This window comes from Macroventuria anomochaeta (genome assembly GCF_010093625.1).
Source record: "Macroventuria anomochaeta strain CBS 525.71 unplaced genomic scaffold BU25scaffold_2, whole genome shotgun sequence".
Taxonomy (NCBI): Eukaryota; Fungi; Ascomycota; class Dothideomycetes; order Pleosporales; family Didymellaceae; genus Macroventuria; species Macroventuria anomochaeta.
This window is the reverse complement of record NW_022985363.1, coordinates 912,385-938,718: the sequence shown is the minus strand read 5'-3', so window position 1 is coordinate 938,718 and position 26,334 is coordinate 912,385. Positions and strand designations below refer to the sequence as shown.

The 26,334-nt window shown below is 52.5% G+C and overlaps 13 protein-coding genes across 13 annotated transcripts; 4 read left to right on the top strand and 9 right to left on the bottom strand.

The window, feature by feature from the left end:
* Positions 1-11: 11 nt before the first annotated feature.
* On the bottom strand, positions 12-2,456 carry BU25DRAFT_436544 (uncharacterized protein; the record flags this gene model as incomplete). Its single annotated transcript, XM_033708954.1, has 1 exon — positions 12-2,456. One exon carries the CDS (start codon positions 2,454-2,456, stop codon positions 12-14), a length of 2,445 nt encoding a protein of 814 aa, XP_033567029.1.
* Positions 2,457-3,217: 761 nt separating this feature from the next.
* BU25DRAFT_406149 (uncharacterized protein) lies at positions 3,218-4,062 on the bottom strand. The gene is made up of 2 exons (XM_033705203.1): positions 3,936-4,062; positions 3,218-3,891 (listed from the first exon to the last, which is right to left on the bottom strand). Exons 1-2 carry the CDS (start codon positions 3,966-3,968, stop codon positions 3,583-3,585), a joined length of 342 nt encoding a protein of 113 aa, XP_033567028.1. The 5' UTR covers positions 3,969-4,062; the 3' UTR covers positions 3,218-3,582.
* A 1,064-nt stretch (positions 4,063-5,126) lies between these two features.
* On the bottom strand, positions 5,127-5,591 carry BU25DRAFT_454011 (uncharacterized protein; the record flags this gene model as incomplete). The annotated part of the gene is made up of 1 exon (XM_033709844.1): positions 5,127-5,591. The coding sequence occupies one exon, from the start codon at positions 5,589-5,591 to the stop codon at positions 5,127-5,129; it is 465 nt and encodes a 154-aa protein (XP_033567027.1).
* Positions 5,592-5,883: 292 nt separating this feature from the next.
* On the bottom strand, positions 5,884-6,843 carry BU25DRAFT_406146 (uncharacterized protein). The gene has a single exon (XM_033705202.1). It carries the CDS (start codon positions 6,594-6,596, stop codon positions 6,042-6,044), a length of 555 nt encoding a protein of 184 aa, XP_033567026.1. The 5' UTR covers positions 6,597-6,843; the 3' UTR covers positions 5,884-6,041.
* A 719-nt stretch (positions 6,844-7,562) lies between these two features.
* Positions 7,563-8,580, top strand: BU25DRAFT_406145 (glycoside hydrolase family 127 protein). Its single transcript, XM_033705201.1, has 2 exons — positions 7,563-7,734; positions 7,788-8,580. Exons 1-2 carry the CDS (start codon positions 7,726-7,728, stop codon positions 8,148-8,150), a joined length of 372 nt encoding a protein of 123 aa, XP_033567025.1. The 5' UTR covers positions 7,563-7,725; the 3' UTR covers positions 8,151-8,580.
* Positions 8,581-8,781: 201 nt separating this feature from the next.
* BU25DRAFT_406144 (A1pp-domain-containing protein) lies at positions 8,782-11,125 on the bottom strand. The gene has a single exon (XM_033705200.1). The coding sequence runs from the start codon at positions 10,674-10,676 to the stop codon at positions 8,853-8,855; it is 1,824 nt and encodes a 607-aa protein (XP_033567024.1). The 5' UTR covers positions 10,677-11,125; the 3' UTR covers positions 8,782-8,852.
* Positions 11,126-11,598: 473 nt separating this feature from the next.
* BU25DRAFT_427670 (uncharacterized protein) lies at positions 11,599-12,722 on the top strand (the record flags this gene model as incomplete). The annotated part of the gene is made up of 3 exons (XM_033708464.1): positions 11,599-11,716; positions 11,834-12,165; positions 12,216-12,722. 3 exons carry the CDS (start codon positions 11,599-11,601, stop codon positions 12,720-12,722), a joined length of 957 nt encoding a protein of 318 aa, XP_033567023.1.
* Positions 12,723-13,409: 687 nt separating this feature from the next.
* Positions 13,410-15,095, top strand: BU25DRAFT_417414 (alpha/beta-hydrolase; the record flags this gene model as incomplete). Its single annotated transcript, XM_033707806.1, has 1 exon — positions 13,410-15,095. One exon carries the CDS (start codon positions 13,410-13,412, stop codon positions 15,093-15,095), a length of 1,686 nt encoding a protein of 561 aa, XP_033567022.1.
* Positions 15,096-15,412: 317 nt separating this feature from the next.
* BU25DRAFT_84170 (uncharacterized protein) lies at positions 15,413-16,373 on the bottom strand. The gene is made up of 5 exons (XM_033712160.1): positions 16,304-16,373; positions 16,230-16,245; positions 16,103-16,165; positions 15,937-16,008; positions 15,413-15,869 (listed from the first exon to the last, which is right to left on the bottom strand). The coding sequence occupies exons 2-5, from the start codon at positions 16,231-16,233 to the stop codon at positions 15,730-15,732; spliced, it is 279 nt and encodes a 92-aa protein (XP_033567021.1). The 5' UTR covers positions 16,234-16,245; positions 16,304-16,373; the 3' UTR covers positions 15,413-15,729.
* Positions 16,374-17,010: 637 nt separating this feature from the next.
* BU25DRAFT_436539 (glycoside hydrolase family 5 protein) lies at positions 17,011-19,068 on the bottom strand (the record flags this gene model as incomplete). The annotated part of the gene is made up of 4 exons (XM_033708953.1): positions 17,011-18,373; positions 18,429-18,764; positions 18,815-18,963; positions 18,999-19,068. 4 exons carry the CDS (start codon positions 19,066-19,068, stop codon positions 17,162-17,164), a joined length of 1,767 nt encoding a protein of 588 aa, XP_033567020.1. The 3' UTR covers positions 17,011-17,161.
* A 1,158-nt stretch (positions 19,069-20,226) lies between these two features.
* Positions 20,227-21,797, bottom strand: BU25DRAFT_84129 (uncharacterized protein). The gene is made up of 3 exons (XM_033712159.1): positions 21,166-21,797; positions 20,524-21,113; positions 20,227-20,454 (listed from the first exon to the last, which is right to left on the bottom strand). The coding sequence occupies exons 1-3, from the start codon at positions 21,648-21,650 to the stop codon at positions 20,336-20,338; spliced, it is 1,194 nt and encodes a 397-aa protein (XP_033567019.1). The 5' UTR covers positions 21,651-21,797; the 3' UTR covers positions 20,227-20,335.
* Positions 21,798-22,457: 660 nt separating this feature from the next.
* BU25DRAFT_84100 (secE/sec61-gamma protein) lies at positions 22,458-23,029 on the top strand. Its single transcript, XM_033712158.1, has 4 exons — positions 22,458-22,565; positions 22,619-22,671; positions 22,723-22,785; positions 22,840-23,029. The coding sequence occupies exons 1-4, from the start codon at positions 22,540-22,542 to the stop codon at positions 22,905-22,907; spliced, it is 210 nt and encodes a 69-aa protein (XP_033567018.1). The 5' UTR covers positions 22,458-22,539; the 3' UTR covers positions 22,908-23,029.
* A 563-nt stretch (positions 23,030-23,592) lies between these two features.
* On the bottom strand, positions 23,593-26,031 carry BU25DRAFT_444848 (WD40 repeat-like protein). The gene is made up of 4 exons (XM_033709405.1): positions 25,735-26,031; positions 24,992-25,677; positions 23,975-24,941; positions 23,593-23,918 (listed from the first exon to the last, which is right to left on the bottom strand). The coding sequence occupies exons 1-4, from the start codon at positions 25,925-25,927 to the stop codon at positions 23,713-23,715; spliced, it is 2,052 nt and encodes a 683-aa protein (XP_033567017.1). The 5' UTR covers positions 25,928-26,031; the 3' UTR covers positions 23,593-23,712.
* Positions 26,032-26,334: the final 303 nt, after the last annotated feature.

Sequence of the window (26,334 nt, the reverse complement as noted above, 5' to 3'; positions counted from 1 at the left end):
TAGATCGATCTCTACCTCCTCTTGAACCTGAACCCCGTCTCCTCCTCATCGCTATCCTCGTCTCTTCTTGCAATTCTTCCTCTCTTTGTTGCTGGCTGCCCGCTTGCAGCTCCACCAGCCCTCTTCCTCCCCGCAGCCTCAGAAACTTGCGTCTCAACGACCCTCTGCGTCCTTCCACTGCTCTTCTGCGTCCTGACCTCGACCACCTCCTCATCATCCGGCCCACTATCCTCCACGTTAACAACCTCAGGCTGTTCTTGTGTCTGTCTCTGCGACTGCGTCCTACTCCTCCTGCCCCTGAAGCCGGTCTCGGGCTCAGACTCGTCCTCACTCTCCACAACCTTCCTTCTACTCTTCGCCAGGCCACTGGCGCGCGGCTCGATGTCCTCGAGGAAGAACGCCGAGTCGCCAAAGCCTTTCTGCTTCGGCGCTTCTTCGAGCGTGACGATGACTTTGTGTGGAGCAACGCCCTGTTCTGCGCCGCGCCGGCGGAATTTCTTGAAGTTCTTGCGCCCGTTCCAGGCTGGATCCCATCTGTCGCTCTCTGCTTGAGCGCGGGCTTCAGCGGGAGTGCGTAGGTTGTCGCCGTTGTTATGTTGAGCCCGGGGCAAGACTTCCATTTCCTCGATGACGGCGAGGTTCTTCATCTGCTCGATGTCGATGCCTTCCAGTTGCTCTCGCAGGCTCTCCTCATCAGCTTTGCGCCGGTCTTCTTCCTCTTTGATGCGAAGGCGGGTTTGCTCGCGGACGTTGATGTCTTTGTCGGCTTTCTGTCTGGCCTGTTGTAGGCTCTCGAGAGCTTCCACGCCACGTCTCTTGGGTTGAGTTACGGACGTGCTAGTCTCGGGCTCGACCAATGCTGAGGGGGCGCGTGTTGCTGCTCGACGGCGCTTGATCTCTGCTGCAGCTGGGTAGAGAGAGTCCAACAGCTCCTCTTTCTCGACGGTCTCATGAACAGGTGACGGTGGTGCGAAACGAGTTTGTGTACGAGTCTGGGTCTGGGTCTGGGTCTGGGTCGTGGGCGCTGTGGCATGTTGGATCTCTGGCGCCTGCGTTGCGGCTCGAGCGGGCTGTGGTACTGATTGCTGGGTATCTTCCATCTGAGTGTCTTCGACCTTGCGATACTTTGGTGGCGGTTCGTAGTCGTCGAAGCCGGTGAATCGACTTGTAGTCTTTGGTCGATGTAAGCGCTTGCGAGGAATCGGCTTGCCAGGCTCGTCGGTGGGAGCAGAGGACTCAGGTGCTTGAGAAGGTGCTCTGGACGTTGGTGTACTGTCCCGCACAGATCGCCACGCTGCTGATCCTGGTGCACTCGATGCGATTTCAGGTACGTTGTCAGGTGGCCGTTGCAGTGCAGTTCTGTTTTTTGTGATGATGATGTCAAGGAACTCATTTTGGAAGATCGATCGCTGATTGAGTGCTCTGTCAACGCCATTCATGAAGTTGGTAGCCCAATCCTCCGAGCTGTCTGATGCAACTTGCAGGCGAACCGTGATCACGGGTAGCTTGTCATTGTTTACGCGACTGCTTTTCTTCTTGCCAGCCACGCTTCGAACATAGTCGACATACTCCTGTCTAGTCGTCTCTCCGTGCTTCAGCTCGTAGAGCAGGACCTTTCCGCCGCCACCAGAAATAGGATCCTGTAAGCTGCCGTGCTGGCTCACGTCCAGGAAGACGAATGTGAGGTTCGAGAAGACCTCCGAACGCGAGCTATCCGGTCTGAGCATCTCCTGCGGCCGAGGAACAGGCTCTGTGGCTGTCGGTGGAACATACTCCTCCTCTTTCGGCCAGCGGTCGTCAAAGTCTTCTTCCAGTTGCGACGGCACATATCCTCCCTCACTGTCCGTCGTGGAAGTGGCTCGGTCAATCACAGCGTCGAGAAATTTTCCTGTTACGATATGCTTGCCAGCTACAAGACCTGACAGCACTCGAGGCAAGTTGCGCTTCTGGGTCACGACGTGTGTCGTCTTACCGAACATGAACTCTGTTGTGGTCTTGATGTCGAGGGCGTGCAGCTGTGCGCTACGAGCTTTCGATTCCTTGGTCTCTTTGGAAGCATATGTGAAGACGACTGGCTTCCACACGATCTTGAACGGCGCATAGCCCTGAGCGAGTCTGATTTCATGCTCCGTTCCCTCCAAGATCGCCTTAGCGTACTCCATTGATCCATCGTCGTTCTTTGTGCTCTTCAGGTGCTGCTTGCCGTCGATCGAAGTGCCCTGTCTGCAGCTGAGATCCGTAATCTCAATCTGCGACCTGTGGTGTAGCTTCGTGCCGGCCTCTGGTGGAACTTCGAGGACTCTAATGATGACATGCTGCCGCGAGACAGCCTTGTTGTCGATTTTCCATGTCTTCCCCTCTGCGCTGGACTTGGTGCGACCGAAGAGCTGCTGCGACCCGGGTCGAAGCCAGACGCGCTTTCCGCCGAAGAGCGACTCGTGCTCGAGGAACCACATGCTGATAGTGAGTATGAGCAACCCTTATCGTATTGCGGTCGAGATAGAGGTTCACGAAGCAAGGGCAAGCATTTTGCGGGTGCGCGCATGCTGCAGTGCTGCGGTGTTGTAGGCTGCCTTGTGGTGTGGGGCTGCACGTCAACAGGCAGGCGCGCCTCCGTCACTCTGCGCGCGCTATCACCTGAGCACACTAACTTCACCCCGTCTTGCCAGCCACGAGCGTTACCTTGCAGATACTTCACTTCGCTCACTTTGCTCGGGCTTTACTATCATTGATTTACTATTCCTAACAAATTCCCAAGACATGTTGCTGCAACTAAGCAACACTGAACGAAGGGTAGCATCGTACATTGACTGGCGAATATCAGAAGTTCAGAGTACCTGCAATTGCGCATTGTAGTACATCGTGGTAGTGATTGCGCAGGACCTTTTCATTCCGCACTTATCGCTGTGCATCCTCCACGCCTGTCAAATGCAGGCCTTGCCACAGCAGCAATCAAAGCAGATGCAAAGCTGCAGATAGGCCACCGAGGTTTCACCCTCAAGATCCCGAGGGCTGTAAGTCCTGAGAGCATACGCGCAATGACACGTTGATTAACTGTCTTTGCGACTGCAGGCGGGGCATTTGTGCTTTTTTGATGAGAAAGACAAAGTCACAAGCAAGGCAAAAGAGCACATGAGGACAGGAAGGCGGAAGACGATTACAGCATGCAAGAGGGGGAGAAGGCAACAATGGTTGACCCGAAGGTCTAATGACTTTTTTGTTTTAATGAAGTCCATCGATGAAGTGCTAATCTAAGCCCAATGATTCTAAGCTAATGTTCAACCACCATCTACTACAGAACCGGCATAAATACGAACTTCCCACACCTGGTTGGGTGCCACAAGAACTCCTCCCATTCCACCAGAACAAGTCTCTCCCATCCAATACTGCTACAGTCAAAGACTGCAGGCGGTAAGGTCAGAGCCGGAGTGCGAGGATCCATCCTCAGCAACACACACAGATGCTCCCTAATCGAGTGGTAGGCCTGCTCCAAGAGCTTCACCTCCCGCACCAAACGATGAGTTTACCAAGTACCATGATGCCAAGCTTTGTTGGGCGAACCGTCAAGCCCCTAAGCGTTCCTCATCTTACTGAACCCTGTGACACCCAACCAGCATGCCTTGTATGTATGATCGAATGCGTATGCGAGGAAAGGACGTGGAGAGAAGGGTGGCGTCGTCGGTGGCTGCTATGTTGCGGAAGATGACTGGGGTTGAACATGGTCGTGACCTGAAGGGGCATCGATGGCAAAGCTCGAGTAAGCGGTCGGTGTGAAGTAGGTGAGGGTAGAGACGGTGGCTTGAAGAGGCTCCGGAGCGACGAGGCGGAATGGTATTGCTGTGTTCGAAGTATTGTAACGATGGTTATGGGGGCTACCTGGGGCGAGCAGAGCTGAAGGTGTTAGCGAAAGAGACGAGCTTAGATGAAATACTGACTAGCTCAATGATAGTCGTGAAAGGATGAACCATGTTGGAGGTGATGGTTTTGAGCAGCCATGGTGAAGGAGCGACGGTGCAGGTGGGCAGTGCTCATGTTGAGGAAGGATATCATGAAGACTTGAAGTGCTGAAGAGCCATGATGAATATGGGGAAAATTCAAGGAAAGGACGCCCAAGGTCAGGTGACCGAGGCACTGGAAGTTGGGTGGTTGAGGGAGTGGAGTAGAAGGGCGATGGAGGGAAATCGTGGAGGGGCGACCGTTCGTATGGACGGAGGACTGCTGGCTCATGCGCTCGCCGGGCCAAACTCCGGAGTGAGGTTCTGTCGGCGACAGCAAAGGTCAGATGAGGTGGCTGGGCTTGGTGAAGACGGATTTGCATTGGCGGGTGGTGAGCGTGGAGCGGTGTCTAGGTGAAAGCAAGTACAACACCATCAACATAGACGAGAGGTAAAGTGGCCCGAGCGGCCTCATCAAATTTGAGAGTGATTATTTGGCACGGTATGGGGAGACTTGTGGTGCTTTGATGAGCTTGACTATCTTGGGAAGTGTCGGTGATGTCGAGGATGACATCGCCGTTGCATAGCTTCAGGAGTGACAAGAGCAAAAGTCAGGGCAGGACGACAGTTAGACCAGGCACCAAAGCTCTTGTTATTGTGAAGACTGTCACCGTCTGTCAACTTAAGGAAGAGATGTTCTTGTGACAGTGCAAAGTGGATGATGAGGATAGCGAAGTCAAGCACTTTGTTACAAAGCCTTGCCATTGCATTTTTGGCTATGACTGCAGACTCGGGAGTCGCTCGAGAGCATCCTTGAGCTGGAACCCTGGGGAGTGTACAAAGGCGAATCTACCATGCGCAACGCACGCATACAGTCGCTACGCAGACAACTGCAGACTTTGGCCTTTCATCAGTCGAACCAGTTGCTTCGAACCAATTGCCAGTTGGCGCGGATGAGCTCTCCATTGCCCCGTCTTCGATGGAGCCCTGTGGCGTCCTGATCTCTACCTCCGAGCCCTTGCGCTTCACAGGTCGAGGCACTTTTGGCAGGTTGCGCGTTGCCTTGGAATGCTGTCAAGACGGATCGATACGCGCGTCCAACGCACCTACAACAGTAGGCCTGCTTGAAGAATGTCTGTCTTGGAGAGGTCGTCGAAAGTGCACAGTTGTGCACCTTTGTTAGGGACCGGCTCACCCAGTATGCGTGTGGATCCAAAAGTCCTTCTCTTCCATTCTGCCTTCCTCAATCCCCTCAAGCACGCCTCTCACCCATCTCGGCGGTTGCAGCCCTCCTCCATTCGTATCAGTGTCAATCATTGGGCAGGTGATGAATCCTCTCTGGGCTGCCAGCTTGCCTACTTCCTGAACAATCTTGAGCTCATCTTTCGCATTGGCCTGTCGCTCGCGGCGCTCGTGCATCTTGCGCTCAAGCCAGGAAGAGCATTGATCCATACCCTTGGATGCGAGCCGCTGGAACGAGTTCAAGAAGCGCTGGATGATATTGAAGAGAATGCGGTAGAGTAGTTCAGTTGCAATTGCGGTGCCAGTTTGTTGAGTGAAGAAGTTCGCAGGAATGAGTGAGGTTGCGCTTGGTCTGGTCGACAGTGTGGTTGGTGTGGGTGGGCTGTAAAGAACGAGAGATTGTGAGACGGTCATGGTGACGATGTGATGCTTTCCTACTGCTGTCAACTCGAGATTTCGAAAAGGTCTCTGCACGCAGACATCTTCGATATCGCGAGCTGCTGAGTATTTATGTCTTGAGCTCCGAACATACGATCTGTTTCCCCTCGTCCTTCTCGGGATGTACCAAAGTCCGGTGAGTCAATCAGCTGGCTGGTGCTGGACGCCCTAAGCGTTGTGTCCGAAACCCCGAGTGGATCGGTGGCCTTGTGCACCGACCGCGAGATCTAAGGCAGCCAGCGACTTGATCAACTTCCGGCATCGACTTTGCGACTTTCACCACTGGTTCAGAGACTGTATTGTGTTCCTGTCCCAGCCACCAAACTCCTTTTCAGGTGTTGTCGTACTATGTCTGTGCTCGACCGGCATGTGGTATCGGTTCAGGAACTGAGCTGTCCAATCGTCTATGTCGAAAGATTCTCCGGGTTAAGAAGTGACGTACGCCCTAAGAGCAATCGGGCTGACTTCAACCGCGTAGGTTGTTGTCACTGTCTGGATAATGTCCCATGGTATTCCAAGAAGACCTTCGCCAACGACAAGGAGGATAATTGAGGGTGCAAAGAAGATGATGAAGATGAAGCATGTGAGCGAAAGAAGGGCACCTTGCATGGACCTCTTGTAGCCGGTTTCTTCGATGACGATACCGCTGAGCCAGTAGCAAAATATCGACCCTGCTTGAACAGCAGCAGTCAAGGCAGACTGGTATCTGTTGTCAAGCTGGTGTGGGCCGTCCGGACGAACGCGACCATACTTGCGTTGGAACACCGGTTGGGCGAAGAGCGACGGCACCAGCCCGACTTGATACCCTTCCATGATGATGGCCATGCTGAGGACTACACAATAGAGAACAGATTTGGGGTATACTCTGACGGCGTCTCGAAGACTCATTGTATGTTCGATGTCGGTGTTCGCTTGAACTCGCGCTCTGAGCGCAGTAGCATCTTTGTCGACTTCCATGGGCAGTTGCTCAGTGTCAGCCATTTCGATATGAAGCCAACACCTACCCCGTATTCTCGCATACCAAACCTCTCCTTCTCCGCATGGCCGCACGTTCTCCTCTGCTACCTGAAAATCGTGGTTGTCGTCGTCGACGAAGATAATACTTTTGCGGTCGTTGCTGGGCTCCGTTGGCTTGCTGCGGGACCGAAGCGTCCTTCGGTGGCTGAAGTCGGTTCTCTGGCGAAAGCGGTCGCCTTTGCGGTGCCTAATACATTTCATTGGTTGTATGTCCGCATTTCATCACTTCTCCGCCTCATGCATTGCCTTAGACCTTCACGTTGGTCCTGACGTGAGGCGATATAGTACAAATGTATGGAAATACCCGGTGAACCGGAAGTCGAAGTTGTTTGCCCAGTAGAGACAGGCAGTTCCTATCTGTGAGGAGCTTTTAGATAAGTCCCTCCATAAGTAACGCTCTTTCCTGCCTTTCGCAAATTTATCAGCCCCGTTGAAGTTCTATCGAAAACCACTCTTTTCTTCGTTATGGCCTATCCTCAAAAAATTCAAGTCGACAAATGTTGAAGGGTTTAGATGTTGATTGATCCCAAGAGCTATTGGCGGGAATTGATCAAGGTAATATAGTAGAAAGGAATAGCAGTGAAGGGGTGGGGAAGCAAACCGAGCTAACCGAACGAGCTGGACAACCAGTGCAGTATACCGCTAGCAAACAGATGGCAATCGGTGGATATCTTCACTCCCTCCGACAACAAAGGTCGAGACGACATCACTGCTCGGCCAGCGTCGTGCTGCAACCTCCGTGAATATGATCACGTACCAATTGCAGAGGCTCAAAGGCACCGGCCGTTACGAAGCTTTCAATCTCAAAGGGCAGCCAATATACGACAAAATACCTGAAGTATGACCTATCGCAGATCATCTCTTCTGGGCTTCGATGTTAGCAAGTGAATCAAAGGTGCATGCTACTTCCTCCACGGGCAGTAGCAACCTGACCCAGTCATCGATGGTGCTATCAAGGAGATCATCGAAGTGATAAGAAGTGCGCAAGAACCAGACAGATACCTCAATATCCACTATTAGGTTATCGAACTAGGGAATCGATTCACAACTTGCGAGACATGCACGAGCTCAACAACTTAGGCCACCACAACGGATGCTTCAAGTAAGTACTTCCCCTCGCCCTTGTATGGCAGACTACTCACCGACTGTTTCCAGTACGATCTGAACAATAAGTACGAAGATATCATGGGACTCTACATGTACAACGCGGTCTTCACTGCGATGTCGATTGACTGCACGCAATTTACCGATGTGAACCAGCTGGCGTCAAGCGAGAATAATTTGTTCGAAAGGTGTGGATGGTTCACCGTCTGCTGCTGTCCACCAAATGTTCTTCGAATTTTCGGCATGATTGAAGGATACATTTTGAACCTCTCCAAGAGTAAGAAGAGTGATGTCACTCAGATCGACGTACATCTCTATGCACCTGCCACCCTTGGCTTTGAGACAGACGCTGGTCCAGCAAGCTTAAGCAAGATTGTGACTGGTCAAAGAATGGTAGAGTCATGTTCTCGTTGACCAGCGCAAGCAAGAAAGTTTAGCTAAAGCTCCGCATTCCTCGCTGGGCGACAAGTTGGGAGATGCGTTCCGGGCACTCTCTACACCTCTTGGCATCAACACTGACAAGCATATCAGGTACCTCCACCTCTTCCTAGCCTCACAGTCACGAATGGATACCTACATGTGCCAGCCAACGACTTAGCTACTCACCCGAACTTCGTTCTCTCCTTCGATCTCAAGCCGCACTTAATCACCCCCCACCCACTCTCGAACCAACAAACCCTCACCATTGCTCGAGACCCTATCAAATACTGTGTCGAAGACGTCGACAACAAATGGGTCACTGATCACATTCGATCGGCATAGCTTGACCCTCGATGTCTGAACAAGAGCGCCGTTACCGAGAAGGAAATCGCCGACCCGAGTCTGCCTGACGAGAGGAGATGTATGTGGGCATCACGGTCAACAACGCAGCCTATGTGGTAGACTTCGACAGCCTGAAAGCGGACGCTTTCGTTGACAAGGAGGAGCTGAGCCAGAACATTGGTACTGCTAGGATCAATGACGAGCTCAAGTTTGTACCTTACTATTACAGAGCTAATCGAGGGGGTCGTGGAGTGGCACGTGTAGGTTTGAAGCAGTGGACCTAGTGATGAGTATTTACAGATAATACGGATGAATATATATGTTTGTCTATAGCAGAGCCGATTCTATGCTTGTTCAATGTCTAAGATGATGTAGTGTGTTATTGACAAGGGGTTCTGGTTCATAGGGTGCAGTTTCCAACATCCAAGGCACAGCCAGCTTAATGTTGCCTTCAATACTGACAGCAAGACCATCCTCTTCTAGGTCATCAGGTACCGCAGCAGACGGTCCCAATCCGACTCGCACTAGCTTCACCCTGCCGCCGCCCTTCCGGACAAGATCTTCGTCAGGCCATCTCAGAACACCAGGTGTGTTCATGCCAACGCCCAACTCGAGTATGACAGTCTCTTTTTCGTCCCTAAGAATGTCGTGCCGGAACTTCCGCCATCTCATCTCGCCATTCTGGAATGGCCTGTCGTTGAACCAATTTCCTCCTCTTACACACAGCATCATTTTGCCTCCGCAATTCTTACACGTTGGCACTCTCGAAGGTTCCATGAGTCTCTGCGTCTTCGGATCTAAGAATGGCAATGCAGCATTGTAGAAAGGCAAAGTATCAAACGTCGAATCCGGGCGACATTTCGCTAAACACTGTAGTACTGAGTACCTGCCCTGCGGCGTCGACAGTCTCCCCTCATCCCATCCGTTCGTGAGGAACAAACCATCGGCATTACTCGTCCGTACATGAACATCTTTGCCTGACGCTTTCAACCAAGGAACAAGACATTGGTACAGATCCCAGCCTGGCCACGAGCGTACCATCTGTATATTAATGAAGTAGTACGCCCACTTGGCTTCTTCAGAAGGGAACTCGAAACCGATGGCGCTGTACAGTGTATCCAGGCCCATGTCGATGAAAGAGGGGAAGTGCTTCTTGAAGAGCGCTTTGGATGTGTAATCTAGTCCATCGGCAGCTGAGAAACCTGCACCTGCTGAGATGACGATTGTGTCGGCTGATTTGAGCCACTGTCTGGCAGTTGTTAGGGTGTTGCCTTCCACTTGCAACATCTCTGTTGGAGGGAAATGCGGATTCTGCAACCGCCAGGGCTCCTTTATATCTGGAAGAAGGTTGTTGTAGATGTCGTAATCGCCCTCGGCGAAGGTGACGAAGATGACATCTGTGATTGACGTGTCTTCTTTATGTGCCACCCAAGCAGCCACAGTATCCACGGCGATCTTCGCCGCAAGGCTTGTAGGAAAAGCGAATAACCCGGTTGATATGCCGCAAAGTGCGATGCGTTTTGAGCCATCCTCGTTCGCCGGGAGGCCGTCTGATTGCTCAAGTACCGACACATAGCACTGGCGCAGCTGTTGAATTTCTTCGTTTGTTGGATCTGCGCCTGGATCAAGTTGCGGTCCTACGATATGTATAATGTGTGGAGAAGGGAGGCAGTATCCCTTCGTTACAACCGCCTCACCGACAGGCAGATCGCAGCCCCTAGCCTCCATTATATCAAAGCATTCCTGCCGTAGCTGAGGACCTGCAAACGAGTGTATGACATTGTCTATACATTTATGGGTCGGTTGGAAGCAGCCGAGCATTTGAGAGTTGGCTGCGTTCGTAATGGCTATAACATCGCTAGCTAATGCTGTGATGTCTCCTTGCCAGAGCATCAATTGTACGCTAGGCTTTCCAGGCCGGTCCAAGGCCGCTCTAACAGGTATTGAGGACCCCCGAGTAAGTATCCGTTGATTTTGAGAATGTGTCAAGATACTGTCGATGTCGTTGACTAAGTCTCCTGGTAATGGCGGCTGTGGCGATCGTATGCATAGTAATTGCTTTAGAAGATGGAGCTGCTCCCGAGATTCGTAATGCGAGAGATGCTGCTCAATGTGGCGGGCTTGTTTGTTCCTGGATTCGCGAATGAGGCTAACAACGGTTCGTTGAAGAAAAGACATTGGCATAAACAATGAGTGGTATGAAACGATGTGATCATTTTGATGTACATCCCAACTCTGTTATATTCACCATTGATGATTTGTAGAAGGAGTGCTTTCAAAGCGTATCTGACTGATGCAAACTCTGGGAGCGGAATTGCGCCGCGTCTCTGCAAATCTCATTTGGAGACGTTCGAAATCGCTGCAGTCGAACTGAGGATTAATCTCGAACCCCCCCAGATGATGCGACCTGACAATGGACGCCATGATGGGATGTAGAACCCAACTTTGGTACTGTTGATGGCGGTGCTGCAGACCTACTCGCTGCCAGTGGTGCGGTACCGAGGTTTTCGAAGACGTCCTTCGACGATCCCAATGACTTCTCGAGTCCTCGAGATTGCGACTGTTTATTGGGTAGCTCTCGTACCCGGCAGAGTCCTTTCAAAGTTGAAGAAGAATAACAGGAGAGCCTCCATCCGGCGGGGCTTTCTCGCTGGCTCGCTTGCGCCTGCACTTCGCCTGCCTCTTCCCACATTAGTCATTCGTTGAGCGCTGACATGAACAAGCACATCACGCGTGGGTCGCCTTTGACTGCCCAAGCTGGCTTCGATTGGTGATGTTTGGGTGCTCACAGCCCTCGGCCGCCATGAGCGCCACAAACAGCAGCGCAGTGCATGTCGCGCTCGTAACTCGGCTTGACAGGCCACCCGTGCTGACGAGCAGGTGTGATCTTTGATCCTCGTCTTCTCCACCACATCGCAACCACCGTTCAGAGGACTATGCGATGCCTGAAATAACATTCGTCTTCGGGCCTAACAGCAGCTTCTTCTTCGACTGCCCGAAGGCATGGAAATTGTGAGCAGGCTGACCTCACAGCTGAACAAGGCTGATTGCGCGCAGCGACCGCATTCCAGGGACCCTCCGGCAACTGTTCAACTCGTCTATGGCCCCAGCATGGAGAATCGCACAGCCCTATTGTGTTGCGCTTGCGCCTCAGATTAATTCTCCTGAGCCGCTGTGGTATGTCGAATGTAAGGTGATGAGTGGAGAGGATAAGCTCTGTGAGTCGCCCAGCTTCAGCCTTACTCGGTTCCCATTTCGCGGGAAGATAGATGAAACGCATACCCAAAACGGTGTATGGACCTATGGTTCATGTAGCTTGTGCTGACTGACTGCAGTCTACTCACAGACGTACTTCGAGACAAACTACACGGACTTGTCACGATGGACGAAGACGCTGCCCAACGCTTCCAGGACTTGCTTCGTTACCTTTGGCCTAAATCTGAGCTATTTCGCTTGTGCTCCAGGACATGGCTCAATATGGGCAGGCATACCATCAGAACTTGAAGACAAAGTACGGAAATCGTTCGATACCCCAAGCTGTGTCTCGTTAGGTGCACACAACGCGTGGTTCGTCTTGTGGCCTGATGGCAACTGTTCGTGGAAATTCAATGGTCACTACCACGCCTTGGATAAGATCTTGACCGAGGCAGCACCTCGATCAGTTTCGGTTAGTATCACTGATCAGTTGTAAGGTTGTAGAGCTGACAGCAACATCAGTATGTCGCCATCTCACCGTACAACAAGCACCACTACTTCGTGGCGTTTCGAGACCAATCGCTCAAATACGATTTCACAGGGGCTCCGACCGAGTGGATGAAGCTTATGAAGGAGGTTTTTGATGCTTGGGCTGCCGAGCGCTTGCAAAAGCCGCAACAGCAGTTCATCCCACCGAACGCATTGCCATACCCACACAGACAGCTGCATCAGCCTCCACAACCTCAACAGCAGGCTGCGTATTACTACAACAACTTTGTTGCCGAGCTTCCACCAGCTCCAGCTCATGCCCCTCTTATGTCTCCGCCCTTGACACCAAATACACCATCGACCGGGTATCCAAGTCCAGTATTGTCAAATGCCGCACCGAACAATCCTTACGGCTACCGGCCATCACTGCAAGGAGCTGTCGAGATGCCAGTCGAACTTCCAGGGAACACAACGCTGGTCGCACCAGCACCTGCGCCCACTCGATCGACATCGACGGAGGTATGTAACCATCGTCATTGACTCGTCACATGAGCTAATAGACAGTAGAAAAAGAAGAAGTTTCTGTCGAGACTGTTCTAATACAAGAACCAGAAATTGATTGCTTGGCTGTTCAGCTATTTTATCCACGATACCCATTTGCTGTCTTACGCTTCAATGCGTTCGCAGGTTTCATTACCCTGTTGCAATGTTTCCAGCCTTCATGTCTACATTGTCAAGCTCATTAACATCTCACATTCACGATAAGTGTAAAGCGAGGCCTTGGTCGCATGTCCATACTCTAAGATACCAAAACTAGTTGCAGGTCTTCCTGCCAGAATGATGTTGCTTTGCTCCCACTCTTGTCAATGATATGCTGAGGGTGTTCTGATATTGACGGGAAGACCATCCCGGTGATTACAGCCGATGTCGCTTTAGCTGCAGGCCTAATCGACCACCTTCCTCTTCCAACGCAACCTCCGTTACTATTGGCCTATTTCCCTGCAAACTCAACGATCTGCAAGGAAATAAAGGGAAGTCCCGTAGTACAGCCGGGGAACACGAACCGTCACTGTGCAGGAGCGTCTGGCGTGCTGCCGACGCCGAAATCCATGGATGTCATTGCCGCTAGCCAGAGATCAACATGTACAAAAGCGATCGATGGCCGCTCGATGGCCCAACATTACTTTTTCGTCACTAGAATCACTCGGACTCGGCCAGGCCACCATCATGGGAGTTGCTGCAAAAGCTTGGAAATGGAGCACGTTGTCATGCTTGCTTACGACGGTTGCCTCGGCTGTTGAGCCAACCGTGAAGGTGCTCAATGGCACGTACGAAGGCCGGTACCTGCCTGGCTTCGATCAGGATCTTTTTCTTGGTGTGCCTTACGCGCAGAACACAGGGGGTGAGAATCGCTTTCTGGTCCCACAGTCGCTGAACTCGACGTGGAATGGCACGCGCCCAGCCAAACAGTATGGACATGCTTGTCCTGATCCTCAACCAGAACGGGATGCAGAGTTTGGTATGAGCGAGGACTGTCTTAGTATCAACATTGTGCGTCCGGCTGGTCTTTCGGTGAACGAGTCTGCGAAGTTGCCGGTTGCTGTCTGGATTCATGGCGGTTCCTACCAAGTAGGAACGTCGGCTTTACCGCAATACAACCTCACATATCTCGTCCAAAGGAGCGTGGAACTTGACAATTCTATTATTGCGATAAGCATCAACTACCGGAAAGGCGGTTGGGGCATGATGTACTCGCGCGAGATCCAAGGAACCGGCAACACAAACCTCGCACTTCGAGACATGCGCAAAGGTCTTGCCTGGATCTCTGAGAATATTGATGCATTTGGCGGTGACAAGGACAGCGTGACCATCTGGGGAGAATCAGCAGGCTCCTTTGCAGTCGGCCAGCTACTCATGAGCTACGGTGGTCGAACAGACGGTCTCTTCCACCGCAGTATCCAGGAATCTGGCTCTGCAGCAACAGCATGGTATAACGGTTCAGACTGGTACCAGCCCATTTACGACAACATCGTCGACAAGACGAATTGCTCAAATCTGCCTGACACGCTCGCCTGCCTCCGCACAGTCCCTTACCAAACCCTACTGCCCTTGCTGGCAAAACCTATCCAAGGACCAGGCTGGTACCCGACCGTCGACGGCGACATCATCCCCAACTTCCCCACCGAGCTCTTGCACTCCGGCCGCTTCGCGCACATCCCACATCTTTACGGTTCCAACTCGGACGAAGGGACAGACAACGCGCCCGCCGGTGGCGTGATAAACACCACACAACAACTCTATGACTTTGTAAAAGGCAGCACGGGCTTCGGCTTTCCCGATGCCGTCGTCACCAAGCTTCTTGAACTATACCCCGACGACCCGGCACAGGGCATACCGCTCAACACCAGAGACGAGAGATTCGCAGAGCAGGGCATGCAGTACAAACGCATAGCAGCAATCATGGGTGACGCATTCTATCACGCGCCCCGTCTCGACGACGCAAGACAGTATGCGAAGTACGCTCCGACATACATCTACCGCTTCAACACGCGCCCCTGGCAAGCATCCACAACCAATTCCTCTGAAGGCGGCCTCGCACCAGCGTACAAGGGCGTGCAGCACTTCAGCGAGACGCAGTTCGTTTTCGCGAACCCGAGCTTCTACGGCCCGTGGCCCGAGTACAACGCCCTGAGCGACGTGATGAGTGCACAGTGGGTCAAATTCATTGCGGGTGGGGATCCAAATGGGGAGGGGTTGCCGAGGTGGCCGAGGTATAGTGAGAGTGTGAAGGGGAGTAATTTGGTTATTCAGGCGAGTGGGAGAGGGCAGAATGGGAGTTTTGTGGAGGAGGATACGTGGAGGGTGGAGGGGAGGGAGTTTTTGACCAAGTGGGCGAGGAGGAGACATGTGTGAGAGACAGACGGATCCGGGTTGGTTGTTGTAGATGTGTAGTGGAAGGAGGTATTGAAGTCCCGTAAAGCTAGATTGACATTGGCTAGATTGACATTGGCTAGATTGTACTGTGTTCCTCTACGTATGCTTTTCCTCGAAGGTGCATCTGTAAACCTTATGTTGGACTGACGATGTGAGGTCGCGTAACGTGGAGCCCGAGTTTGGCTGTCGATCGAAGTTATGGTGCTGCTTCGCGCGTCCGGTGTGGTGCTGTTGTTCGATCGCATTTCGTGTATGATGTCGAAGCCTCGCAAGGCATCTGGTGGAGCTGTTGTCAGGATGTAAGTATGTAGACGCCGCACATCAACATGGCCTTCCATCATTCTCGGCATGGTGAACAATTTCTTAAAGGAACCGTGGCACAGCGGTTGCTTGATTGATGCTTTCATTCGTGACTGAACATGATGAAATTTTCCGTTCATGCCTGGTATAACCCTCATTCATTTCATTTGGGTATCAGGCAGCCGGGAGGGAGGACAGAACGCCCCATGCCGTGCAATACCATTTTGCTGAACCCCTACTTTATCGTGCGCCTGCCCTGGTGGACTTCATCACGCCGCCAACACCTTATTCACCCCGTCGATCTACGAGCAATTTACGAGGTGGAAGGGCCCTTGGAGCCGGGGGCGGCGCCAGTGCGGAAACCGTTGGAGAACTTGCGGTTGACGGTCTTGAGGTAACGCATGCGGCCGGAACCGGTGGTCTTCCTGCGCTTAGCCTTCTCGCCCCAGTTGACTGCGCTGCGTCAGTTGCCAGTCTTTGAAATTTCGGGTGCTGTGCGAACAGCGCGGGGATCACGTACACTTCCTGGTCTTGGCAGCAGGGTAGCCGCAAGAAGAGCAGGTGTGCTTCTGGATGTGGAGGGAGCGACGACCTGTGTCCCATTAGCCGAGTTCTCTGTCCATCATTTGCTCGTTTGCAGAACCCTTCCACTGTATCTCAGTCAAGGTACTACGGGTAAGACATACCGCAACGCCTGCACAGCGTGTGCGTCTTGTTGTGACGCTTTCCGAAACTGGAGGTACCCTTTGCTGCGTGGCTGTCAGTCTCGATGTTCGGTCTCGGCGGTGCCGTCGAGGCAGGTGTGCGGCGTACTCATTTTGGATGGGGGCTATTGCAGCAATTGTCAGTACGTGGGCGCAGTGTTTGCAGGATGGGTGGCAGCATACCTCGTGACGCTGTTACGTTAGTAGAGGTTGGAGTTGTCGCAAAAGGTCGGCCGGCACATATTTCGAAGAGTGTGCGAGTTAGCGAGTTGGCACTAGCTCTGCGTTGGGCTTAGCGCACTGGCTACCAAATTGTCTCGACTCAGGGACGTCAACATGCTCCACTCCCCACGACAGTCTCAACGCAAGACTTCATGGGTGTATACCTGCTGTCCCAGTCTACGAGAATCCCCAAAGCTTGCTTGCATACTTCTGGGGCATCATCTCAGTGTAGCGCCTTTCGAGCACAACGCTCTACCAACATTAGAAGATCACGGAACCGCGAATTGCCTAGCCACCAACTCGAGGCTCTATATCGTGTGTATTCGCATCGAAGGATAATTCTGTAGAAATGAAGGGCAGGAGTCGCCAGTTGCTGTACCGTATCACTGCTGGTTAGAGGCTTGCAGCGTGGCCGCGTCAACGAGCATCGAGGGCATTGTTGCAAGGACGCGCATCAAGCCTATAGTGTGACCCTTATCTCTATTGCTCATGAGCACTAAAACAATCGTCAAGTCGATGCGCTGGTTTCAATTAAACTGGCTAACCCAGAAGGAAACGGATACTGCAACCCCCGTCAACATTGCAAGAACGCTGCCAGGTACGGAAGCTACTGACTTCTTCAGTATCGCGCCACTGATCCGATGGTTACATCCACAATACCAAGACAACTCCTACCTTGCGCCCGAACCTACTAGTACCTTGCACCCGAACCTACTAGTACTCATCATTCTCCGGGTGCGACACAAAACTTTCATTCACGAAGGAAACTGTATGTACAAACATCCTCCACAACCACCCAAATATACTTCGTCTCCCTCCTCAAACCGTAATAGTATACTCTGCCACATTCCCCGGCTCCCTAGGATAAAACTCAATCGTAAACTTCGTCGTCTGCCCCGCAGCGCGCACAGCATCCAGCACCGACGCCTTCAGGATGACGTTGCTGCCATCCCAATCCCACGTGCCGTATGTCATACGCCCCTGCTGCAATGGGCCTAATACTGTTGTCCAGCTATCAAACAGATAGGTACCATCAGCCCTTACCGCCTTGACAGTCGCGGGCCTATTCTGTCCCGCCCAGGTAATCGGGATGAGCAAGTCGACGCTTGTAGCTGGGAGAGCAGATGACGTGCGGCCCAGCACGGGAGTCGAGTATTGCAGCACGTCGACGTTGAGTTTAGCGCCGCGGTTGAATTCCAGCGTCAAATTCGCCAGGCTGCCCGTGGGGCTCGTTGGGGTCAGTATCGTGCTGAGGAAAGTGCTCTTAAACGTGATACTTTCGCCCTCGACGGTGTAGTGCTGGCCCTTGGTCAGGATCTTCTTGGTGGCTGCGACGGAGATTTTCTGCAACTGATTGCCGTTGAAAAGGAAAGGCAGGGTTTGGTCGGACACGGTGGTGTTTTTCTTGTGGTAGAGATAGGCTGAGCTCTTCTGGCTTGTTGCCGAGCCGTCGGTTGTGCTGTCTGGAAGCGCGTTCGCAATGCCTTTCTGCGCGTTGATGTAGATGTCGAGAGCGACGGTGTCGCGCCATTGGTGCGTTGCGCGGTTCAAGAAGTCGGCGCCGTTGTCCCACAGTACGGTTGAGGTGTTGTATTTCGCGGCTGTGCGGACAAAGAAGTCGAAGTACCGCCAGCGCGCTGCGGTCTCGGTTGCGACAGGTGAAGCAGCCCATTCGCCGATGATCAGAGGGATGCCGCTGAAGTTGCCGCGGACGCGGGCAATGTCCGCCTCGAGTGTTGCCTTGTCTGCATCAGAGCCCCAAGTCGTTTTGCCCCAGGCGGCGAAGATGAAGTCGTAGGGTGAGTAGTAGTGGTATTGAATGCCCCATGGGTTCTTGTACTTCGCATCCGGTGGCTCGAACCACAGACTCGTCTGCTCACCATCCTCACGGCTGCCCACCAGGTTGACCACTCGTTTCGGGTTGAAGCCACCAGCTTGGTTGATAGCTTGGAGCATAATGTTGTTCAGCCTGTTGACTTCCTTTCCGTGCGCTTCGGTGGTTCCAGGGATTTCGTTGATCGTCTCGAATGCCTTGAAACTGTCAGCAACCCTTTAGCTCAAGGTAAAAAAATTTGAGTGGACTTACCACTTTCTCTCCCTTGCAGGCCAGCTTCTGCCCGATCTGTACCCATGTCTTGTACAGTCTCTCCTCAATAGCAGTCACATTAGCGTTCGCTTGCGTGTAATCCGCCCAAGTCCAACTGTCATGGTGAACGTTGGTAATCACATACAGACCTCTTGAAGTGATTTGATCCAAGACGTCGGACACTCTCTGTAACCAAACTGGGTCCAATGTCCAGTCTGGCGCCTGTGTCTTGTAGTGGTAGGCGTAGGTTACCGGAAGACGAACGCCCTTGAAGCCTGCATTCTTGATATCATCGAATGTCGAGGGCACAACTGGCGGGTTGTTCCATGAGCCTTCCTATACTCGTGTAAGTCATTGACTGGAGTACGCCTGAGAGCAGATCATACGGTCTCAACAGCATCGAGGGTGTTACCCAAGTTCCACCCTGGATTCATGCCCGCGAAATGGGCGCTCGCCGATATGGTGTTGAACTTTGCGGTTGAAGGACATGTTACGGCAGTAACGTTTCCAGATGGCAATGCTACATCTCTGTTAGCTACCTACTGCACACAACCCAGTTCATTGACCTACCCTGCGCACTAACAAGTCCACCTTGAAGCAAAGCTCCCGCGAGCACCAAGCCAGATGTGTAGCGAGCCATAGTGCCTATGATCATGTATCTCTAGCGCGAGGAACCAAGCTCGGCTGGCTTGGAGAGCATATATACTTTTTACAACTCAAAGATTGTACATGTCGTATTGCCGTTTCGGCTCCACACCTCTCTCATCTCGGCCAAATATCGATTCAGGAACACGCTGCCCAGACCCATACACTGCACACCCCTTCATAGTGCCAAATAGATGAACTGGTGTTCCCCATTACACTAACGCCACGCGCTGCGGCTTTTGCGCTGGTTTCGATATTGCGCAAGGCTGAAGAATCTGGGGTGCAGGGTACCCAGTTGCATGGTTGCTGTGTGTTTGAGGCGATGTTCCGAGGTTGGACGGTGTCGATTGGAGGACTGTCGTGTATATTGGTGGTCGTCTGATCGCCATAGTACCCCGGTTATACTTCATATGCAGGTCCGGCACTCCCGGCGGGCCTTTAACCATATTATCCAGGGGCAACCTTATGTTTTTCCACCAAGTACACAAGTGTAGGCTGTGTCACCATTGTCGCTCTCCTTTGCCTTGCAGCCTTAGTACCTCAACTGACCGTAAGTAGGGCTGCGTCTAGAAGACTTTGTCATGTGAAAAAGCAGTGGCTATGGCGCAAGGTTCTGCTGCCTCCGTGTCCCTCTTGGCTAGTGGGCCTATACCTGCCCGAAGGATGTATGAACTGTAAAGAAGAAATGTTGTGCGAACACGGAAGACTGTCTGCAAATGAGTAGAAAAGCGCCCCGGAGACCTGTCATGGCTAACAATGATTACGAGTATATACTGGGGTGATTTGCAGGGGTGAATGTCGACGACACAACTGCAACCTAGAACCTTGACAAAATTTTGATGTTATACAGAGTTCGAAAGCAATAAGAAGATGCAGAAAAAAAGAGTCGATTTTTAACAATGCTGACCAGGCTCGCCGAACGCCATTGACAAAGAGAATGATGAAAACCAGATACACCGTATCGCCAGGCGTCGCTGGTTGAGAGTTTACGACTCGAACTTTCAAACGTTGACGTTGAGGCCCTCTCACGGCTTTCGTAGGCATGTGTACAATGAAAGTCTGGAGTGAGCCCTCCGCTTTTTGCTCTTGTTGACCACTGGGAAAGGCGCTGTCCTAGGAGTAAAGAACGGGTCGGTGTTAATGAACATTGGACCAGATGGGTTGAAGGTGAGGTATAATGGGCCAGATGGCCATTGGACAAATAGCAGGGATGAACGGTCGGAGGGCTTGACCAACGGGTGGTAGGGCGACATCAATGGATTCTACTCCGGTCGTGGTCGCTTAGCCCCGTGAGGATTGAAATGTTCGTTGCCGCCTTGTTGTTGCTGTTGGTTGGGGAAGAACCCAGGGTTGAATTGCGGTTGGCCGCCGAATCCTGCTCCTGTGATATTCGTTAGCAAAAGGTGTTGTGAAGATGACTTCCACACAGAGATAGCTCGTGTAAACGTACCCATCCCGTTCATCATGGGCATGTTCATGCCACCGCCCATCATTCCCCCTCCCATCATCATGTTCCCGCCCATCGGCATCTGCATGCCAGCGCCCATGTTGTTCATGCCCATTCCACCACGGCCACCGCGATTATTCATGCCTCCGCGCATGCCACCACCCATCATGTTGCCGCCGCGATTGAAGCCGCCTCCGAAGTTGTTACCTCCGCCCATCATAGGGCTGCCACCAAAGTTTTGCATGCCACCTTGGCCGCCGTACCCTCCCATTTGACCACCCATGTTACCACCAGGGTTCTGATAGCCCATGCCACCCCTGTTGTTGAAGTTGCCTCGGTTGTTGAAATTGCCTCTGCTATTAAAGCGATTGAAGTTACCGCCGCCCCGGTTGTTGAAGCCTCCAGATTGCGGGTCATTGCGGTTCTTATCGCGCGCAGGTACGTCTTTGGGTAGTGTTTTGAAGGGGTTATGATGTGGAGGGTTGAATATCGCCGTAGGCTTCTTGGTGTGCGCTTGGTCTTTGAAGAGCTGATCGACTTGGTGCTTCAGAGCAGTCGCAGCTTGCGGTGACTGGAGCTGTACGTATACTTGGCTGAAGCAAAGTCAGTTGATGGCTACAAAACTGTGTACTTGACCGTGCCTACCCTTTACTCTTGCCATTGACTTTGTGTTCGTTGAACGTGACCTCGTTGAGCTCATCCTCACAACCGCTCTGATTTGCCCATCCACGAATGTCCTCTTCGCTGATCCACCAGTTCAGATCGTTAATCATCAATGCTGCCGTCGCGCCTGGATCGGTTGGGCGGTCATCGTCTTCTCCTTGCTTTCGCTTCGTGCCCTGTTGCTGCGGTGCTTGTCTGTGAACATCGTGCCCGGAGCCACCAGTACTCGAAATCTGCTGCACGGTGTTGTCTTGCTGTGCGCCGCCGCTGGTTGCGGTAGCTGAGCTTTCCTGTTTGTTGGATGCGTTGTTGCCCTCCGCTTTGGGCTCTGGTGCTGCTGCGTTCTCGTCGCTGTTCGTGTTTGGGTTTGCTGCGCTGGCGTCGGGGACCGCTGCGTCTTGTGCGCTCGAGTCCTGGTATGAGTCATCGCCGTAGATATCGATATCGAAGTTGTCGTCGTCAGCCATGTTTGCTGTGGTGGGTCAAGTGAGATCTGCAGTGAGTGAAAAGGGTGTTTCCCAGGACTGTTTCTTTGATTGGCTTGTAGGTACTGGAATTGCCAATGTCAATGGCCAAAGTACATGCAGTTCTGTATGCGATCTTCGAATCAGCGAGCTATAAGCCAAGGCGGCAGAAGGAAGGAAATGCATTGCAATCGCAGCCCAGAGTGTTGCGACGTGAGGAAAGACAGAGAAGCGCAGAACGAGGAATACGTACAGTACCACCGTGCAGGCGGATGACAAGAGCCGAAAGATTGCTCAAATGCAAGATGTGACTGTCCGATCGCCTCTGGCAGATACGGAGTTTGAAAGATACAAGAATGGTGTGAAAGATGATGTGATGCAGTCCAGCCTGACTCCTGCGCTTGCTCTTGCTCGTGTCTCGCTCGCCAAATCCAGTTGTTTGCTGCGCTACAGGTCCTCCAGCGAATCGCAAAAATGCGCGCCACCAGCAATGAGATAGAATGAGAGAGCGTGTTGAAGCTCAGGGTCAGCTAAACGCGCTATTCAGCTGGCTCAAGGCGTTCGCTCAATGCTGCGCTCGATGACGTATGCGAATTTTTGCGTTGGTGAAACTGCGGTTAGTACGAGTGACTGAGTCGCAACAGACCTCGACGGGCGATGTTTGTTGTTCGAGGGAAGCGGTCGGCGCGTGAGTGAAGGGTGCAGGGAGCGTCGAAGCTTCCAAGGTTGGGGATCGGTTCTAGCCTCGGCTTGGCGGACACTAGCGCACCTCCGCAAGACACCTGGCCTCCGTGCTCCAACTTTCGAGCTCGCGACCCTTTGCACACGACTACCATTGACCTTCACCCACTTCTCCAATTCACTCCCTTAACTCAACCACACATCAGTCACTATGGAGAACGTCAAGGAATTTGCCGAGTACGCGCCCGCACAGGACTTATCACGGAGACTGGGAGCTAATATGTGCGCAGTATGCCCGCTGAGTTCCTCAAGGAGGGTACTCTGTTCATGAACCGCTGCACCAGTGCGACATACCTCGCCCCTTTCACCAATCACCAACGCTAACTTCATTCAGAGCCTGACAAGAGGGAGTTCATCCGCATCTCGCAAGCCGTCGGCATCGGTTTCCTGATCATGGGTTAGTCAACCGCAAGAAGACGAAGAGGACCTTCCATTACTGACAATATGACAGGCGTCATTGGGTACATCGTCAAGCTCGTCCACATCCCTGTCAACAACATTCTCGTCGGTGGCTCGTAAACGCTCAATCGCACCTATTTCGATTTCGTACTTGCATACCCCACGTTAGGGGCATTCCATCTATTACACCACTTTATCTGCGACGATGTTGAACGGCGACTACTGGAGGCGACTGAGGTTGATTGGGCGAGGAGAGCGCTCGATAGAGACTGTACGAGCGTATAGAGCATGCACCGCTGTGGCGGGCTAAAAGCTGTACACTACGGACACTGGGTCAGCGGGAGTTTGATATACCAATTCGATACCTGCGCATATACGTTGCGCTATACAGTCCTCTTTTGAGCCCTATGACCAGCGTGTTCGACCTCTGCAGGCGGACACAGGGGCTTCAATCTACATCGACACCTACCACATGAAAACCACAGTGCTAACAAACTCAGCCGTGCCGCGTTAGACAAAGCGCAGCGAAGCGGGACCAATATCAACACCACTACCATTTTTCTCTATCTAATACCATGTAATGGCCCCGCCACGCACCCTGCATTTCAATCTACATCGAGTTGAAGAGCACGAGACAGCAAACATAGAAATCACAAGTATCAATACGGACTCCGCAACTATCGTCAACACCTCCAGCTCTACAAGAAAACTATCTGGACCCTAAGGCAGTATTCCTCACTCCATGATATTCAAACGATAGGATGGTAGGGAAGTGACGCATTAAAGGCAATCCTCGAGCAGAGATCCAAAACGGTAATCTTCGATTCGCACCAAAATGTGCGCTGTGTGGTTGAGCCGTACCTATATAACCAGTACTCCGCCAAATGCAAATTTACGTGTCGAACAAAGGCCGTGAACGATCATGTCAATCATCATCCTCCCACTCATCGTACCACGCAGGTTGTCTTCTCGACCTCCCCTCTACACTCCTGTACAGCCTCTCGTCATGCTGCAACTGCGCATTGACTCTTCTCCCAATCTGCGGCTCTGCTTCATCTTCTTCTAGCCCATCGTTCCAGCTATGCACTGTACACGTGCCCTGGCTCGTACCCCATCCATTCCACGATGTTGCTGTGACTCGTTAGCACTCACTCCTGTCAGTAAAACATGAAGATAGTGAGACAAACCAGCAATCAATGGCGCATTAGGATGCCAACTCGCATCCCTTACACACGTCATCCAATTTCCCCCATTCCTACCCCAATAATCATACGTCTCCGCTAACAACTCCGGATCCCTTGGCCTACTATTCTTCGTTGCCTTGAGCACATTCACCTTCCCCGCTAACGTCGCGTCCAGGTTCCAGATATACACGCTCCCGTCGTAACTCCCGCTGTACACATACCTGCTGTCCGTGCTCCCCGGCGGACTGAAGTGGCAGCGGATCAGCGTCTTGAGAACTTTGTGCCCGCGGAAAGTGACGAGCGAGCAGTCGTGTGGATGAGGGCGGAAGTCAGCGGGGTCGTAGGCGTTGGAACGGTATTCGAAGCGGGTTGTGTAGTGGTTGGGATCGATTCTATCCGCCTTCTCTTTGCTCATCATTTTGCGCAGATCCCAGAGCTTGGCGGTCTGGTCTTTGCCGTTGCTCAGTACGTAGCGCCCGTCGCCTTTGCTATCGACGTACGTCAGGCCTTCGGTGTGGCCCAGGAAGACACCGGCTTCGCGGCCGTCGCCCATAGAGCGCCGGTCCCAGACTTTGAGGGTCGTGTCGTCTGAGCCCGAGTAAAGGATGTGTGGGGATTGCGAGTCGCCGAAGCAGACGGCGTTTACATCCTCTTGGTGACCGGGGATGCGCAGGACGGATTGCCGGCGCTCGATGTCGTAGACGTAGACGCTGTTGTCACCTGTGCCGGCTACAATTTCGCGACCGTCGCCGGAAAAGCGGATAGACCAGATGCCAAAGTATGTGTGAAAGCCGCGAGGGTTATTGCCACCGAGATTGGCGAAATCGAGAAGGTTTGGCTCGGAGTCGTTCTCTGGATCGGTTGGTGCTAGACATACTATGCTACGGATGGAGCTGTATGCAAGGAAACGGTTGTCAGGGCTAAGTGACGCGTCTGTAATTGTCCACTGTCCGTAGGGGTAGACAACAGACTATAGTATGTCAGCATCAGCTTGCCTGCTTTTTCAGGTTTGCCACCCACCTTATAGTACTTCCAGTCGTATGGGTTCGATGTGTCGTACATCCTAACTCGGAAGTCCTGCGCGCAAGAGAAAAAGAAGTTACCATCATCTGAGAACTGTCCAGAATAACATCGTGCGTTGTAGTGGATGATGGCGTCGGCGACAGACTCTGGGATCATGTCCTGCTTCATTAACCGGGTGGCGTTCTTCTGGCGACCCTCACTCCCCAAGCCCAGCTCTCTCCGCATGATGTTGTATGCTAACCTCTTCTTTCTCTTGACTGTGTCCTCTGATCGTATATTTGATCCAAAGATACCGCCATTCATCAACTCCTGACCCCGTTCGCTTGGCACCTTCTCATAGAGCGCCTCGCCTCGTGCACGCCGGGCTCGCCTGCTACTCCTGGGACCCACTGCATCGTAGCCTGTACCTGGATCGCTATCTTCTTCTTCTTCGTCGTCGTCATCCACTCTCACCCGCCGTGCTGCTGCGCGTGTTGTAAAGTCAGAGGCAAATATCCGGCCAAGTCCTGCGTGGCCGAGCAGCTGCATGATCTGGTCGCGGGTGATGTATACTGGTCGCCGAGCCTCTGCCCCCTCTCCCTCTTCGTCTTCTTCTTCCTCGTCGTTATCGTCGTCATCGTTCCCGTCGGTGGATTCGAAGACCAGTTCAACCCCGCTTAGATTGCTTAGATGGTCCGCGGCATCTATGCATTGTTAGTCTACACAGTCTGTTGCTGCTTTATAAAGGTGCTAGTATGTACCATGGAAGCTAATTTCTACATCGTCGTCTCCATCTTCGTCGCTGCCTTGGGAGGCGGGCATGTACTCCATGTCGTCATCATCGTCTTCCTCGGTCTCGGTCTCTCGCCAAAATGGGTCGTTCGGATCGTAAGTCACCGTTCTTGCGTCGTCTCCTTCGCTCGGCGGGCTCGTAGGTGCATGCGAGGAACTCATTTTAGGTCTTTCGTATCCAGAAAGTCAAGATGGCATGAGGAACGTTTCGAAGACGCCATCGAAAGGACACGAGAGCTTTGATAGCTTAATCGATAGGCTATTCGGTAGCTCCAGCCGCCGCGAAGATGGAGCTTATCTCCGGCCACTATTTCCACCTCTATCACGAAGCTGAAGGAGCCATCAATGGTCAACACAGCGCGTTGTAATTTCGCAAATGGATGTTGCGCTTGTTCTGCGTCAACGGCCTTGTGAGCCCTTCATCGAGGTGCCTGTCATACAACGAAGCTCGGATGTAACTTGCGTCTACCCCACGCGGCTTAGTCCCCACTAGATAGAGGCGATCTAGGCTAGAACTGTTCACTATGTGCTTTTGCTTACAATCAGCTTTAGATTGAAGAGAATCGATC